This window comes from Pecten maximus, chromosome 9, assembly GCF_902652985.1.
Source record: "Pecten maximus chromosome 9, xPecMax1.1, whole genome shotgun sequence".
In the NCBI taxonomy this organism is placed as follows: Eukaryota; Metazoa; Mollusca; class Bivalvia; order Pectinida; family Pectinidae; genus Pecten; species Pecten maximus.
The window spans coordinates 37829446-37848187 of NC_047023.1; the positions used below are offsets into that span (position 1 = coordinate 37829446).

Sequence of the window (18742 nt, forward strand, 5' to 3'; positions counted from 1 at the left end):
AATCATAGAAAATGACCTGCTTAATCATTGAGTATTCCAAATTATTTTTTTGCGCAAATTATTATGCTTGCTTACTGGTTTGTGCAAAAGATCAAATATATAATCATGATACAGATCAATTAATATTTGGAGAGAAAAAACCCTGTTAATTGTAAACTTTATTTATTTTACAACATTTGCGAAACAAGTTATATTAACTTATATTAATCACGCTTGTTGGCCCGGATGGAAGCACACGAGGGGTCTTAATGTGGGAGGAAATCGTAGTACCCGGGGAAAACCAACATGGTCAGGTATGTGACCCCATACCTCTTCACGTCCGATCGGGGAATTGAACCCCGGCCGCCTAGGTGAAAGGCACTGTGCCACCCGACCACCCAGTTAATTAAATGCATGACTTTAAAAACTTAAAAACCAAGATGTTCTGGGACAATAATTCACTGGAATATTATATATGCAATGTGATCTATCAAGAAACATGACAGACATTTTAAACACCAAGAATCTATCTAAGAATTAAACTGAATGATAGTATGCCAATTCAAGTGAACTTTAAAAAAGTGATTCTGCGTCTTTCAGCAAAACGTTGACACAACCACAAGCTTTTAATAGTAATAAGATTCCTTAGAGGAGTGGCCTTGACACTTAAGTTTTAATTTGATAAATTAATTTTGAGCATTGACAAGAACTTGCTCCTATAAGCTTTTGTGATTTTCTAACTATTTTGAAATTTCACACAAATCTTAATTCAGTAAGTTATTATGCACATGTTTTTTCAATTGAATGTTTTCTTTTTTAATTTTAAGTTGTTTTGCTACTCTGTCGTTAATGGGGAAAGTGGGCAATGTTAATTCTGTGGAATTTTTGTATAATTTAAAAAATATACGATAAGATCACCATGAAACAAGCATTTGGAAATGTTGTTTAATTAATATGTCAAAAGGAGGTAAATGATAGTGTGATTTTCTAAGATTTGAAATTTTGACAACACATGCCATAATGTTTTGTAGTACAGTATATGAGGCAGTGTAAAGTAGCCAGTTTAGTAATTTATATAGTTTACCTATACAAAGGGGGGCAACTGCAATGGTCTTAGATGTTCATCTACTATCATATGTACGTAATGAAAACTCAAACTCCTAATTCAGCTGATAGGGCTGGTAATTGAAAGACAGATGGGTGGATGTGGATCATGGGAAAGCTTTAAACATACTTTAGTATCTACACATGGAGGGGTATATACATATAGATTAAATTGGGGGGAAGGGGACTTTTATAATAAAGAGATAAAACATGAAGATAGGTGCATGATTTCATCCTTATCTTTGAGTTTGGAAAAAATGTTCAAACCAGCTGTTAAAATAAAATGTGTAGATCGGCAGAAATTCAAAAGCAGCTGTTAAAATAGAACGTTTATTTAGGTAGGAATTTGAAGCCAGCTGTTGTAATACCAAGTCTAGGCATGATACATATAAACCTGGAAAAATCACTAGCCAATATATATCTCTCTGTATGATTTATAGATTCAGAACAGTGTCCATTATATCAAATCCAATTCTATCAGTGTGAAGTTACTCGCCTGACACTGATGGAAAGAGTTAAGAAGATGGTTCACTAATTGTGAAGATTTCTTTGTTACATAATTTGATGAATGATTGTATTTATTCTTACAGGTTTATAGTTTTGCTATACAATTGTGTTCTTACAGGTTTATAGTTTTGCTATACAATTGTCGCAGTCTTTCAGATAGATTAAGACACTTCTTATTTGTTGTAACATTTGCCTGTTTTTCTGTAGTATTTACGTGTCACTTGATGTCATAAGTTTTTCATTTTTATATTTTTATGCCCCCACTATGAAATGGGGATTGGGCGGGGGGGGGGCATATACTGTTACCCATGTCCGTCCTGTCCCGTCCCCTTCCCCTCCCCTCCCGTCCCAATGCAATGTAACTAGCTAATCTCAGGAACTTCTAATGTGATCCTCACCAACTGTGGGTGTCAAGTGGTAGCAGAGGGGAAGTTATGTCTTACAGGCATTTTCAAGTCTTTTTTTTTTTTTTAATTTTTGCCAGAAGTGCTCTATGTTTGATCCCAATTTTACATTAAGTATGCTGATCATAATGACCTTCATTTCTATGTAGAGAGGATAATGAGGTCTGTCAATGTGACCCACTTTTCCATGTGGAAGAAGTAAATAGGTCATTGTGACCTAGTTGGTATGTGGAGGTATGAATAGGTCAGTACATAATTATCTACTTTAGTACAGCATTAAATGTCAAAATTCCAACTATACACATGAACTGATAACCTCTTAATATGTCAGAATTCCTACCCCAGATAGTCACTGATACATACCTCTAAATATGTCAGAATTCCTACCCCAGATAGACACTGATAAATACCCCTAGATATGTCAGAATTCCTACCCCAGATAGGCACTGATATATACCCCTAAATATGTCAGAATTCCTACCCCAGATAGACACTGATATATACCTCTAAATATGTCAGAATTTCTACCCCAGATAGGCACTGATACATACCTCTAAATACGTCAGAATTCCTACCCCAGATAGGCACTGATAACCTCTAAATATGTCAGAATTCCTACCCCAGACAGGCACTGATACATACCTCTAAATATGTCAGAATTCCTACCCCAGACAGACACTGATACATACCTCTAAATATGTCAGAATTCCTACCCCAGATAGGCACTGATACATAGCTCTAAATATGTCAGAATTCCTACCCCAGATAGACACTGATACATACCTCTAAATACGTCAGAATTCCTACCCCAGATAGACACTGATACATACCTCTAAATACGTCAGAATTCCTACCCCAGATAGTCACTGATACATACCTCTAAATACGTCAGAATTCCTACCCCAGATAGACACTGATACATACCTCTAAATACGTCAGAATTCCTACCCCAGATAGGCACTGATACATACCTCTAAATATGTCAGAATTCCTACCCCAGATAGTCACTGATACATACCTCTAAATATGTCAGAATTCCTACCCCAGATAGGCACTGATACATACCCCTAAATATGTCAGAATTCCTACCCCAGACAGACACTGATACATACCTCTAAATATGTCAGAATTCCTACCCCAGATAGTCACTGATACATACCTCTAAATATGTCAGAATTCCTACCCCAGATAGGCACTGATACATACCTCTAAATATGTCAGAATTCCTACCCCAGATAGACACTGATACATACCCCTAAATATGTCAGAATTCCTACCCCAGATAGTCACTGATACATACCTCTAAATATGTCAGAATTCCTACCCCAGACAGGCACTGATACATACCTCTAAATATGTCAGAATTCCTACCCCAGATAGTCACTGATACATACCTCTAAATATGTCAGAATTCCTACCCCAGATAGACACTGATACATACCCCTAAATATGTCAGAATTCCTACCCCAGATAAGCACTGATACATACCTCTAAATATGTCAGAATTCCTACCCCAGATAGACACTGATACATACCCCTAAATATGTCAGAATTCCTACCCCAGATAGGCACTGACACATACCTCTTAATATGTCAGAATTCCTACCCCAGATAGGCACTGATACATACCTCTTAATATGTCAGAATTCCTACCCCAGATAGTCACTGATAACCTCTAAATATGTCAGAATTCCTACCCCAGATAGGCACTGATACATAGCTCTAAATATGTCAGAATTCCTACCTCAGATAGTCACTGATACATACCTCTAAATATGTCAGAATTCCTACCCCAGATAGTCACTGATACATACCTCTAAATATGTCAGAATTCCTACCCCAGATAGTCACTGATACATACCTCTAAATATGTCAGAATTCCTACCCCAGATAGTCACTGATACATACCTCTAAATATGTCAGAGGCGGGCGGGCCATAACTCCAATACTACTCGACCCAGGCTCTCCAAACACAAATATACATCTTGATGAGCCGGAGTGTCGCATACCAAAATAATGCCCCTTACCCCTGTATTTGCGGAGTTATTACCCTTTGATGATTTTACTTGTCCAGACCATAACTCCAGTACTACTTGACCCAGGCTCTCCATACTTGACACAAATATACATCTTGATGAGCCGGAGTGTCGCATACCAAAATCATGCCCCTTACCCCCTTATTTGTGGAGTTATTCCCCTTTGATGATTTTACTTCGGGCACATATGGTGTTGAGCTCTCCATACTTAACACAAATATACATACATCTAGATGAGCCGGAGTGTCACATACCAAAATTATGTGCCATACCCCCTTATTAGCGGAGTTATTGCCCTTTGATGATTTTATTTATCCGGACCATAACTTCAATACTGCCCGACCCAGGCTCTGTATATTCTGTATATAAACATGTGAACTAATTTTTGTGTTGTTGTGTCTAAACCAAGGTTTCCCATATTTGCAACATATATACATCTCATCATTTAAAGTTGCCCTTCGGTTTCAACTACACACCATTATGTGTATCAATATCTCCTTTCAACTTTCCAACAATGATACTTCATTTTAAAGCATTACAACCTGTGAAACTACCCCCTTCCAAGTGTCAAATATTGCGGCGGGCGTATATTGTGGCCCTCCAACGGGCCCTTGTTTAAGTGATTTATTTATGAAATCATGACAGTATTATTACAGATGAATTTATTCAATAATTTTGATATTAGTACATTTCTTGGGACCAGTATATTTTATCAGATATCACTGGTTTTGAAATTATGAGGTAAAATGTCACAATTGATTTGTTTGTTTAAGGAAGGAAAGGGGAAGGAAAAGACCAAAATTATCAATATTCTGTGGTCATGGGGATAGAGACAACTGTGCTGTTGATTGTGTATCAAGGATTGAGGAAGGAAGGATATGGTAATTATTGAAATCAAATCACACTACCACAGAAGGGTCGGGCCGCTACCATTCAGGTTATATTGTCTCCAAAAAAAAAAAAATATGATTCATATCACTTCATTTGAAAATTGTCAGTTAATTGATATTGTCAGACCTGTAATTTGAAGGTTTATCATTAAATGACTTTCACAGTGGTGATCTTCACATATTGTTGAAATCTTGTAACATTTTGTTGCACAAAAGACAGCTTCTTTTCCCCTGAGATGCCAGGCAGCTTTTTTTTAGTCCAGATTATATTTCGGCTATTTCTAGGCAGGACATTTCTTTGGGTTGAAGGACTTTCGGGACAACAAACCTGTTGAGTAGGATTTCTCAATGACAAGTGGCCTGTTTTAAGATAGAGGATCTTTCAAGTGACTTTTTAGGAAAGATTTTTATTCTTCCAAGACAAAATGACCTTTTAGTGCAGTGTCGCGATAATTGAAATAGTAAGTGTTCTGGGTAGCCAATTTCACAGGAAAAGAAAGCAATCATTCACGCCTAGCATTACATTTCTGGAAAAGATGTTTCAAACAGGAAAGGAGATGGTCTTTTTCAGCAGGAGATTTTCTTGGTCAAGTGACTTTTTAGACAAGGTCTCAATGGCCAATTCAGCTTTGTAGACAGGGAAATTATAAGGACATATGATATTTCTGTGCCTGGAGAAGTCCTGGGACAAAGATCTTTTCTAGGCAGAAGAACTCTGAGGACACACATGGCTTATTGCTCAGAACGGATGTTCTTGTTCAACAGAAACTCTCTCAGAAGGTGATCATATGGCCATTGTGACATAACAGATGGATTTCCAGGAACAGGTATAGTGGTATAATTCCATAGGCTTTTACAGAAATTTGATCAATAATAACTGTAGGTCTGTTGTACTTTCCATCCATGAATGTACGTGACACAACTTTTCATTTTCCCTGAGAGTTTACATCCTTGTGCCAGAGATAGTTGTCTTGAATGAATTGCCCTATTGCCAAAGGAGACAATAACTATTGTGATAAACTCCTATATCTTCCTTATAAATCAAACCTGTTTAATATGACCCTGACTATACTGAAATTCAGTTCCTTTAAATCAAACCTGTTTAATATGACCCTGACTATACTGAAATTCAGTTCCTTTAAATCAAACCTGTTTAATATGACCCTGACTATACTGAAATTTAGTTCCTTTAAATCAAACCTGTTTAATATGACCCTGACTATACTGAAATTCAGTTCCTTTAAATCAAACCTGTTTAATATGACCCTGACTATACTGAAATTTAGTTCCTTTAAATCAAACCTGTTTAATATGACCCTGACTATACTGACATTTAGTCTTATCTGACCATGATATTTAACCTGATTTCTTATGGCTGCTATCAAACAAGATCTATGTGTTTTGCTATCCTCTCTTATATGAAACCTTAGTATTCTGACATCCTCTCCAATATGAACATGAGTACTGTAAAAACCTTTGTAATTTACATACTGGTTTTGGCTGAAAATTTCTCTAATAGTTTGGGGTGCATAGATTACCTTAGTACAATGCTCATCCAGATTTTTTCTGCCCACTTTCAACGAAATGGTTTGACTATCCAGTGTCAACATTTTCCTTTAAACAACTTCTTTTCTGTAACGAAGAGGACCAGAGACCTGATAGCATGCTGGTGTGAAGGGCTACCAAAATTTTTTCAAATGAATGACATTGAAATCTTTAAACAACTTCTTCTCAAGAACAAGAGGCCCAGAAACCTGATTTGGGGCTTGTAGCATGCTGGGGTAAAGATCTACCAAGTTTCTTCGAATGAATGACCTTGATCTTTATTCAAGGTCCCAGGTATCAAATATGCACAAAAAAAATCAATAAATGAAATTAACAACTTGTCAATAACCAAGTGGTCCAGGGACCTGACATTGGGCTTGTATAGCATACGGGGTAGAGGGCTTCTCGGATTAATGCCATATAATGCCAGGCGAGTGATATAGGGCCAGTGGGCCTCTTGTTTTATTGGTTGAAGCTGGCAAGTTTCAGACACAAAATTTCAGACACTGTATTCATACTTTTGATGCACACATTATACTCGTATAATTCTTTTTTCTGCCATTTCAGTTGATTTTTTGGGTGCAAGACTGATGCTTAATTTTAAAAAATGTTACGGTAGCTGATATCCTGTCTAATCTGACTCAGAATACATATTCTGACATTCAAATGACTAAAGACATTCATTGAAGATTATGAAGTTACAACTGTAGCCTTGGTGACTGCACCATTGACAAAATGGCAGTTTCATCTAAAGGATCATCATGATTGTGAAGGAAATGTATATTTATTAATGTTGAATTGCCTTGTTCAATGACATTTGTAGTCATTTAACTATAAATACAATTATAATATTGAATATGTTTCATTAATATGTACAGTATTGTAGATATAGTGTATTGCCCACCAGCATGTGTGGACTGTTCTGGTACCACATGTGGGACTGGTGTCTAAATTTTGTCTCATACAAACTGTTATTTAGAGATAAACTTCGTGACCCCAGACTGATGTCTCTGTCGATGATTTAATTTAACATCTCTCATTTGATCAGAACTCTGGTGATGCAAGAGGAATGATGGTCTCTGTGTGGGCTATATATGGGTGATGATTTCTCGTGGTAGGGGTACGATTTACTCTCCAACCTTATCAAGATATTCTCTGCATCTAAAAACAGATCAGTAGAGTTGAATTTATAAAATTAACACCCTCCCTGCAGGAATATTGGCGCTGCTGGTGTGATGGTAATCAACATAATCTCATTAGTGACAGGGTAATCTTATTATAACTGAGCTATCTATACAAGTTCTGTAACAGCATTTACAGTGTTCTAAAAGGCTGTGTATGTACAATAATCATGGTTATTGGAGCTCTTTGTACTTAAGTTTCTGTAAAACATCAAAGAGAATTGAGAATTAACTGAACATTAATTTACTTGATATTTAGCTTATATCAACCAACCATTAATTAAGACACAATTAATGGTATTTCTTAACATGGGATAGAGACAGTACTATGGTCAAAATCCAGCTGTTCATTTTGATTATTTGTACTTTCTATAAGGAATATGTCCTTTCAAAATAAACCTTTCATGTTTATCTGCAAGTAAAATCCTGGCTGTAAATAAGCAATAAGCCAGCTCCCTTCTTCATTTTTGCAGAATCTTCAATTTTTGAATAGTAAGCTAAATGCGTTTCGCAAATAATCCTTCCCCCAATATTAATACATAAACCTCAACACATGGGGAAGGGGCTTATTTGAAGATAAATATGGTACATTGTAATAAAATTCTACATAAAAGAGCAACAAGTATTTCCAGGCAGGCATGTGGTTTTACAGGCAAACACACCATATTGTGCCATTGTGCAATATTGTGTAACGTTTGCTGGGGAAGCTGTGACATACGTGACATCAAGACATTGTTCAGCATGTTAGGCCATGGTGTATAGACCATGTACCTTCCTTGGGATGTTGTTAATGGTAACAGAGTTAGGCCATGGTGTATAGACCATGTACCTTCCTTGGGATGTTGTTAATGGTAACAGAGTTAGGCCATGGTGTATAGACCATGTACCTTCCTTGTTGTTAATGGTAACAGAGTTAGGCCTTGGTGTATAGACCATGTACCTTCCTTGGGATGTTGTTAATGGTAACAGAGTTAGGCCATGGTGTATAGACCATGTACCTTACTTGGGATGTTGTTACTGGTAACAGAGTTAGGCCATGGTGTATAGACCATGTACCTTCTTTGGGATGTTGTTAATGGTAACAGAGTTAGGCCATGGTGTATAGACCGTGTACCTTCCTTGTTGTTAATGGTAACAGAGCTAGGCCATGGTGTATAGACCATGTACCTTCCTTGGGATGTTGTTAATGGTAACAGAGTTAGGCCATGGTGTATAGACCATGTACCTTCCTTGGGATGTTGTTAATGGTAACAGAGTTAGGCCATGGTGTATAGACCGTGTACCTTCCTTGTTGTTAATGGTAACAGAGTTAGGCCATGGTGTATAGACCATGTACCTTCCTTGTTGTTATTGGTAACAGAGTTAGGCCATGGTGTATAGACCATGTACCTTCCTTGGGGTGTTGTTAATGGTAACAGAGTTAGGCCATGGTGTATAGACCATGTACCTTCCTTGTTGTTATTGGTAACAGAGTTAGGCCATGGTGTATAGACCATGTACCTTCCTTGGGGTGTTGTTAATGGTAACAGAGTTAGGCCATGGTGTATAGACCATGTACCTTCCTTGTTGTTATTGGTAACAGAGTTAGGCCATGGTGTATAGACCATGTACCTTCCTTGTTGTTAATAGTAACAGAGTTAGGCCATGGTGTATAGACCATGTACCTTCCTTGTTGTTAATGGTAACAGAGTTAGGCCATGGTGTATAGACCATGTACCTTCCTTGTTGTTAATGGTAACAGAGTTAGGCCATGGTGTATAGACCATGTACCTTCCTTGTTGTTAATAGTAACAGAGTTAGGCCATGGTGTATAGACCATGTACCTTCCTTGTTGTTAATAGTAACAGAGTTAGGCCATGGTGTATAGACCATGTACCTTCCTTGTTGTTAATAGTAACAGAGTTAGGTCATGGTGTATAGACCATGTACCTTCCTTGTTGTTAATGGTAACAGAGTTAGGCCATGGTGTATAGACCATGTACCTTCCTTGTTGTTAATAGTAACAGAGTTAGGCCATGGTGTATAGACCATGTACCTTCCTTGTTGTTAATAGTAACAGAGTTAGGCCATGGTGTATAGACCATGTACCTTCCTTGGGATGTTGTTAATAGTAACAGAGTTAGGCCATGGTGTATAGACCATGTACCTTCCTTGTTGTTAATGGTAACAGAGTTAGGCCATGGTGTATAGACCATGTACCTTCCTTGTTGTTAATGGTAACAGAGTTAGGCCATGGTGTATAGACCATGTACCTTCCTTGTTGTTAATGGTAACAGAGTTAGGTCATGGTGTATAGACCATGTACCTTCCTTGGGATGTTGTTAATGGTAACAGAGTTAGGCCATGGTGTATAGACCATGTACCTTCCTTGTTGTTATTGGTAACAGAGTTAGGCCATGGTGTATAGACCGTGTACCTTCCTTGGGATGTTGTTACTGGTAACAGAGTTAGGCCATGGTGTATAGACCATGTACCTTCCTTGGGGTGTTGTTAATGGTAACAGAGTTAGGCCATGGTGTATAGACCATGTACCTTCCTTGTTGTTAATGGTAACAGAGTTAGGCCATGGTGTATAGACCATGTACCTTCCTTGGGATGTTGTTAATGGTAACAGAGTTAGGCCATGGTGTATAGACCATGTACCTTCCTTGGGGTGTTGTTAATGGTAACAGAGTTAGGCCATGGTGTATAGACCATGTACCTTCTTTGGGATGTTGTTAATGGTAACAGAGTTAGGCCATGGTGTATAGACCATGTACCTTCCTTGTTGTTAATGGTAACAGAGTTAGGCCATGGTGTATAGACCATGTACCTTCCTTGGGATGTTGTTAATGGTAACAGAGTTAGGCCATGGTGTATAGACCATGTACCTTCCTTGTTGTTAATAGTAACAGAGTTAGGCCATGGTGTATAGACCGTGTACCTTCCTTGTTGTTAATGGTAACAGAGTTAGGCCATGGTGTATAGACCATGTACCTTCCTTGTTGTTAATGGTAACAGAGTTAGGCCATGGTGTATAGACCATGTACCTTCCTTGGGATGTTGTTAATGGTAACAGAGTTAGGCCATGGTGTATAGACAATGTACCTTCCTTGTTGTTAATGGTAACAGAGTTAGGCCATGGTGTATAGACCATGTACCTTCCTTGTTGTTATTGGTAACAGAGTTAGGCCATGGTGTATAGACCGTGTACCTTCCTTGGGATGTTGTTAATGGTAACAGAGTTAGGCCATGGTGTATAGACCGTGTACCTTCCTTGTTGTTAATGGTAACAGAGTTAGGCCATGGTGTATAGACCATGTACCTTCCTTGTTGTTATTGGTAACAGAGTTAGGCCATGGTGTATAGACCGTGTACCTTCCTTGGGATGTTGTTAATGGTAACAGAGTTAGGCCATGGTGTATAGACCATGTACCTTCCTTGTTGTTAATGGTAACAGAGTTAGGCCATGGTGTATAGACCATGTACCTTCCTTGTTGTTATTGGTAACAGAGTTAGGCCTTGGTGTATAGACCGTGTACCTTCCTTGGGATGTTGTTAATGGTAACAGAGTTAGGCCATGGTGTATAGACCATGTACCTTACTTGGGATGTTGTTACTGGTAACAGAGTTAGGCCATGGTGTATAGACCATGTACCTTCCTTGTTGTTAATAGTAACAGAGTTAGGCCATGGTGTATAGACCATGTACCTTCCTTGGGATGTTGTTAATGGTAACAGAGTTAGGCCATGGTGTATAGACCATGTACCTTCCTTGTTGTTAATAGTAACAGAGTTAGGCCATGGTGTATAGACCATGTACCTTCCTTGTTGTTAATGGTAACAGAGTTAGGCCATGGTGTATAGACCATGTACCTTCCTTGGGATGTTGTTACTGGTAACAGAGTTAGGCCATGGTGTATAGACCATGTACCTTACTTGGGATGTTGTTAATGGTAACAGAGTTAGGCCATGGTGTATAGACCATGTACCTTCCTTGTTGTTAATGGTAACAGAGTTAGGCCATGGTGTATAGACCATGTACCTTCCTTGGGATGTTGTTACTGGTAACAGAGTTAGGCCATGGTGTATAGACCATGTACCTTACTTGGGATGTTGTTAATGGTAACAGAGTTAGGCCATGGTGTATAGACCATGTACCTTCCTTGTTGTTAATGGTAACAGAGTTAGGCCATGGTGTATAGACCATGTACCTTCCTTGGGATGTTGTTAATGGTAACAGAGTTAGGCCATGGTGTATAGACCATGTACCTTCCTTGGGATGTTGTTAATGGTAACAGAGTTAGGCCATGGTGTATAGACCATGTACCTTCCTTGTTGTTAATGGTAACAGAGTTAGGCCATGGTGTATAGACCATGTACCTTCCTTGGGATGTTGTTAATGGTAACAGAGTTAGGCCATGGTGTATAGACCATGTACCTTCCTTGTTGTTAATAGTAACAGAGTTAGGCCATGGTGTATAGACCATGTACCTTCCTTGTTGTTAATGGTAACAGAGTTAGGCCATGGTGTATAGACCATGTACCTTCCTTGTTGTTAATGGTAACAGAGTTAGGCCATGGTGTATAGACCATGTACCTTCCTTGTTGTTAATGGTAACAGAGTTAGGCCATGGTGTATAGACCATGTACCTTCCTTGTTGTTAATGGTAACAGAGTTAGGCCTTGGTGTATAGACCATGTACCTTCCTTGGGGTGTTGTTAATGGTAACAGAGTTAGGCCATGGTGTATAGACCATGTACCTTACTTGGGATGTTGTTAATGGTAACAGAGTTATCCCCACCAGGTCAGTAATTATTCCTACATTTCTGATTACCATCAAATGCAAAGTAAGATCATACTTTCTGCATTGTGAGAAAAATAAAAACATAATAAAAACATATTGCTGGTTTTGAAAGCATACAATTCTTAAGTTTTTCATTGTAAAGACACTCCACTAAATTACGATTATTTATTGGAATTTTTTTAATATTGTTTTCACAAACAAATTTTTTTTTTTGTATTGTTTTCTATGACAAGTATGCAGTCAAATTTGTGTGTATATGGTCTGTTTTTAGGAGAATATTGGTGAAATACATACAATGTACAACACCTGGAGGAAATTTGTTATTTTTTGTCAAAAGATTTAAAAGCTGTAATGGTGCCAAGTAAATGTTTAGGATAACTCTTAAGTATGTGTTAAATATTTGACTGTAAACTTTCTGTGCCAAGATACAGAGAATTGTGCATGGCTACCTCCTGTAGTTTATAAGTACATTTACTTTTTTTCATGTCTGTAAAATATGTTTGCTGAAAAGTCTGGTCAAAAACTCATATCAGGAAATATTTCCACAAACATAAAACTCTACAAATTATGTACCGTATTTGACTTGGTACATTTTTTGCCCATGTGGTTGTGTATTCACTGCATATTGCCATATTCATGGATAAGCTCATCCCTCTCATTACATTGAATGCCCATGGCAATCTACCATGAAAAATTGTTATTAGAATCTATTTAGAAATCATGGTATTGTGTGATGATGTTTTATGTGATGAGTTACGTTTGGTGTCTTAATATAGACTTGATTTTCTATATATACTCTTAATGTTGACTATGACTTGGCCATTGTTGCACCTGTTGTTGTAAAGCCTGTTTCCTCTCCCATCCCCACTTGGTCATTCCTTTGGTATTAAAGAAGAAATACAAACCACTCTTTCCCCCAAATCCTCATCCCCAGTGTCTCCCTCCCCTCCCCTCCCCCTACCCCCTAACCCCACCCCACCCCCCAATCCATTACAGATTCCATTCAATATTTACAGCGGAACCCCAGTATGAGTTGTCGGATGGCGTTCTGCCACGCACACCTCACCTGTACCATCTTAGTAATGGCATGTACATGCACATGAGACTAATAATGTTTTTATTGTGTAAATTTGTGAACATGCGTAGCCACTTTAGAGAGTTAGTAAGGGTCCACATGACAGTTTGTAGTGGTTCTGGACAGCATCAGGCAATAGATGGAGTTGCAAGTATGTGAAAAAGAATCTCTATCATTAAAAATCAGCCAAACTTGTAACCTATCAGACAGAGCTATTGGAGCTATATAGGTCCACGGAGGCCACTTATGGTAAACAACTTGCATATCATGCCAAAAGAGTGCTGGTACTGTTAAACACTGACAGACCTATGTAAAGCTGAAGATTGTATTGAGACCTTTATCAGCCATAATGACTTGGAAGTGTACAAAGATTTGAAGGAGGATGTGATTGTACTATCTTCATGTTTAATGATAGCAGATTGAACTCATATTTTGGTTGCTATTTGATAGATTTCAAAAAACATACAAACTATTATGTCATTAATAGACAAATTGTCTGATAACAGATCCATGATATATAGGTCAAGCTCAGGCAAAGATGTCAAGATCAAACCCTGCATTTACCATAATTTCTTAACACATCTTAGTTATGGCATGAAGTTGTGTATTTGTATGTGTGTATTAATCGCAGTATCAAAGTCAAGTTCGTCAAGATAAATGAAAGGTCAAGGTAATTGTGACACACCAAAGGACTACTGGTCAGCATGATAGATAAAGGTCAAGGTAAATCGTGACATACCAAAGTACTACTGGTCAGCATGATAGATAAAGGTCAAGGAAATTGTGACATACCAAAGTACTACTGGTCAGCATGATAGATCAAAGGTCAAGGTAATTGTGACACAAAAAGACAGCTGGTCAACGTGATACATTAAAGGTTGGGTCATCATGACACAAAGTCATAGTCATGTACTGGTCAACATGAGACATCCAAGGTCAAGGTCATCATGACACACAGAATGTTATTGACAACTGGTCAACATGATAATCCAAGGTCAAGGTCATCATGACACTCAGAAACAACTGGTCAACATGATATATGTTACAGTTAACTCAATATTTTACACTGGTACCCTAGAGGTCATGATCACAGGTCTTACACCACTGGTCACAGGTCTCACAACACTGGTCACAGGACTCACAACACTGGTCACAGGTCTCACAACCCTGGTCACAGGTCTCACAACCCTGGTCACAGGTCTCACAACACTGGTCACAGATCTCACAACACTGGTCACAGGTCTCACAACACTGGTCACAGGTCTCACAACACTGGTCACAGGTCACAGGTCTCACAACACTGGTCACAGGTCTCACAACACTGGTCACAGGTCTGAGACACAACACTGGTCACAGGTCTCACAACACTGGTCACAGGTCTCACAACCCTGGTCACAGGTCTCACAACACTGGTCACAGGTCTGAGACACAACACTGGTCACAGATCTCACAACACTGGTCACAGGTCTCACAACACTGGTCACAGATCTCACAACACTGGTCACAGGTCTCATAACACTGGTCACAGGTCTCACAACACTGGTCACAGGTCTCACAACACTGGTCACAGGTCTCACAACACTTGTCACAGGTCTGAGACACAACACTGGTCACAGGTCTCACAGCACTGGTCACAGGTCTCACAACACAGGTCACAGGTCTCACAACACTGGTCACAGGTCTCACAACACTGGTCACAGGTCTCACAACACTGGTCACAGGTCTGAGACACAACACTGGTCACAGGTCTCACAACACTGGTCACAGGTCTCACAACTCTGTTAGATCTGTATATATCCTTATTATATAAGGTTAAGGTCATTACAATGTTTCAAGGTCATTTAGATTCTTAAAAGTTTGAAGGTATTTGATGAAATTCATCTCTCTAAATGGAGTTTTTCCTTACTGTATCATAATGAGATGGTAAGAAGTTATATTATAAAAAAAAAATGAGAATTAAATCATGCTGAAATGACTCAGTGAATTGGAATTGATAGGTCTGATTAACAATGTGTTACATTGATGAATTTGGTTGTTTACATTGTCCCCTAGTGGCTCCAATCAGCCTTAACATGTCTCCTACATTACACTCAGTGTACTGGTGAATGTTACTGATCTCATACGTCTGTTATATATAGAGGCTATATTTGGATAACCAATGTGATGTTTTCATTCTTCACATTCAAAACATGCCTGAATCAAAGTGTTGTATTGTGCCATAGAATCATCATCACCTGCATCTGTTAATGTTGATTACGTATAAAACATCAAAATTCATTCCAGTTTCAGTAATAATCGGATTTGTGCCCAATTAGTAGCTGTCCTAGGAGTTAGTGGTTTATAGAAATAGCTGATGACTGATTAGGTTAGCAGCCATGTGACCTGTTTCTGAAAAGTTTCTAAAAAAAATTGGTTTTCCCTTTAGCTGTCATATCCCGACAACAAAAACATACCATACACGGATCGTGACTCTGGCTGCGAGTGGTGGACGATGGAGTAGATTATTGATATGGTACAAGGGGGGTAGTCGTTATACTTAGCCTCGGATCACGCTACACTTTAGACATTAAGTCGACAAAGGTTGGATACAAGGGGGAATTATTACGTATCATTGTCCTGAAGGTTTCTTATTGATCTAGTTATATGAATTCCGAACCGACAAAGACGAAGGTAGCTTCTGCTTGGTGAATCTGTTTGAACCAGAGATGCGGAAACATCATGAGATGATTTACCTGAACTATAGTGAGAGTGTTTTTGTTGTGACTGTGATGCCATGGTGTTCGTCCTGATGAATTCCACTTCATTGATAATTGACTGGATCTATGCACCGTATCAGAGATTCATTTTCCAGCACTGGTGGCAGTGTTACAGGACCAAGTAGTGTAGGGATGTATCTGGATCAGAGGAAGTGTGGGGTACTGTGCTGTTACCAGACCACAACCATTTAACTTTGACTGGATGTAACTTATAGAGCAGAGTGCTTGGTGTGGCATTGATTGGGCCCCGTCCATGTCTACAGTACAGGATGTTACAGACTAGGCTTTCCACTGTTCCTGTGGAATATCACACATCATTCTAGGCCGATCCAGTGAGAACCACACTCATATTACATATCTGAACTTTTGTTATACTTAAAAATACTGATATGCACTTTTAGACAAGATTACTAACACATTATTTTTTACCTCCGGTGGTGATGCAGTTTTGGAAACGGTGGATTCATCGTATTGATTTTACTTACAATTTGGTAAATTTACTGTATGGTGACTTTTTTATCGATAATTAAAGGCTGTGGAAGTTGTGGATTTAAACCCTTTGTAACGGATTTCTCCAAATCTTCTCTTCCTGTGAACTCTATCTCTGTTAACGTGATGTAATGGAAGATGTGATGTCACATAAAAAATTGTCCTCGTCAACCTTGCATTGCCTGAGGGTAACACAGCTTCTTGCATACAAATCCATACCTATCAAGATAATGAAATTCCAACCTAGTAAATTCTGTGAGATTTCCAATTACTGTAAGTAGTTAGTGGTCGTATGATGGTGGTGAAATGGGGAGACTCCATCTACAATACAATGACGATGAACTGTTTCAGACATGTACTCATCACTACCAACACTAGAGACCTGTTTGTTTACATTACTACCTTTCTATAGCCTCCATCTTATACACCTCATTTGTGCTGAGGAATGCCATTCACCAGGATGACCTGCCATGGCTGTATGATCTTTATGCGTGTGTGACACAGTTGTAAAAAGGAAACCGACAGGATGTCAGGAAAGCGTGTCCCCATCTCTGCTGCATCATATCACCATGAGCAGACGACATCATGTACAATAGCAGAAGTTGGAAGCCTCCAGGAGCCGTCACCTTTCAATGAGATAACAGAGGTCGTGTTAAGCTACTCCCCTAATCCATCTCCTGGGCAATCACCTGGACATTCACCTGGACCCTCCCCAGACCACAGGTCAAGGTCATCTACCCAAGGTGTGTACCTGACCAGTACCCCCATCATGTCCACTTCATCCTCCGATGGTGAACCCATTCTGTCATCTGCTTCAGCTATTATGTCACGTCACGAGAAAAAGAAAAAGAAATGGTACAGACGACTTGGACAGCAGGTGAAGAAGTCATTTGGTTCTAAAAGTGATTTAAGTACAAGAAAGATGAGCAGGTCAGAAGAAGAACTGATCGTTGTATCTGGTCAATCCTTGACAATGACGTCAGCATTTAACTTTGGACATGCCAATTCGATGGTGAACCTAACAGGCACAGTACCTGATACAAAAGAGTATCGGCGTACAACTCTACATGAACTTCCTATGGACAGGTGTGCTTCTGACCAGTACTTATTGCGGGGAGGGGATACAACCCTTGAGACAAGAAGTCTCCCCACCATGAGTCCAAAACGCTACCATCAACTCCAAGGCCAAAGTGATTTGTCTCTGTCCACTCAGGATTCTGACCATTCAGATTTTGATAGCCGGTCAGACACCCTTGATGATGATTCGGCCATTTGTGTCACTAGCAGGATTAATTATTTACCGGGGGACAGGTCAGACTTCCAGGTACAGTATTACCATTTATACATGTTAAAAGGTGTACTCATTAGATATTTTATAAAAATCAATAAGCCAGCTACCATTACACACCTTAACACCAGGATTAGGCTTGGTTTTCGCTGCAGTGTAAAACCATCATATGGGAAAAAAAAAAAATTCTGAAGATTTTACATTCTTGTAATATTTGATCTGATGAAAATCAAACACACCTGATAAATGTTCATGTACTACAGATCACGTTGCATGCTACATTATGTATACCTGGTATTTATGTATACGTAAATGATAATCTGCTTTAGAGACTTTGTTTTTGAAGTTGTGACATTGTGTGTATTTATGTATACGTAAATGATTATCTGCTTTAGAGACTTTGTTTTTGAAGTTGTGACATTGTGTGTATTTATGTATACGTAAATGATAATCTGCTTTAGAGACTTTGTTTTTGTAAGTGTGAAATTGTGTGTATGTATACACATATGATAAAGTGATTATGTAATATCCTGCTCTTTAGCATGAATTTAAGATATGTAAACTTAGTGTACCTTGTGAGAGACTACATATGACTGTATATATTGAAAACATGGACAATTGCAAATGTACAAATGAGTACATTTATCTATATGTAATTGTCAATGTGGACGTTTCCAAAAATTTCATGTTTGATTTCCCGAG

General features: G+C 38.6%; 1 protein-coding gene across 5 annotated transcripts in view; it reads left to right on the forward strand.

Annotated features, from left to right (window-relative positions):
- LOC117334222 (multiple C2 and transmembrane domain-containing protein 1-like) overlaps positions 1–18742 on the forward strand; it is a 205417-nt gene that overhangs the window by 106833 nt on the left and 79842 nt on the right. For 2 of the 5 annotated variants that reach the window (XM_033893708.1, XM_033893710.1), the window contains exon 1: positions 17109–18076. The exons of the other annotated variants lie outside the window; for them this stretch is intronic. In XM_033893708.1, the coding sequence (XP_033749599.1) occupies positions 17279–18076 (798 nt within the window). In that variant the 5' untranslated portion in view covers positions 17109–17278. Of the gene's footprint in view, positions 1–17108; positions 18077–18742 lie in introns of those variants that run through there. 5 annotated transcript variants of the gene reach the window in all.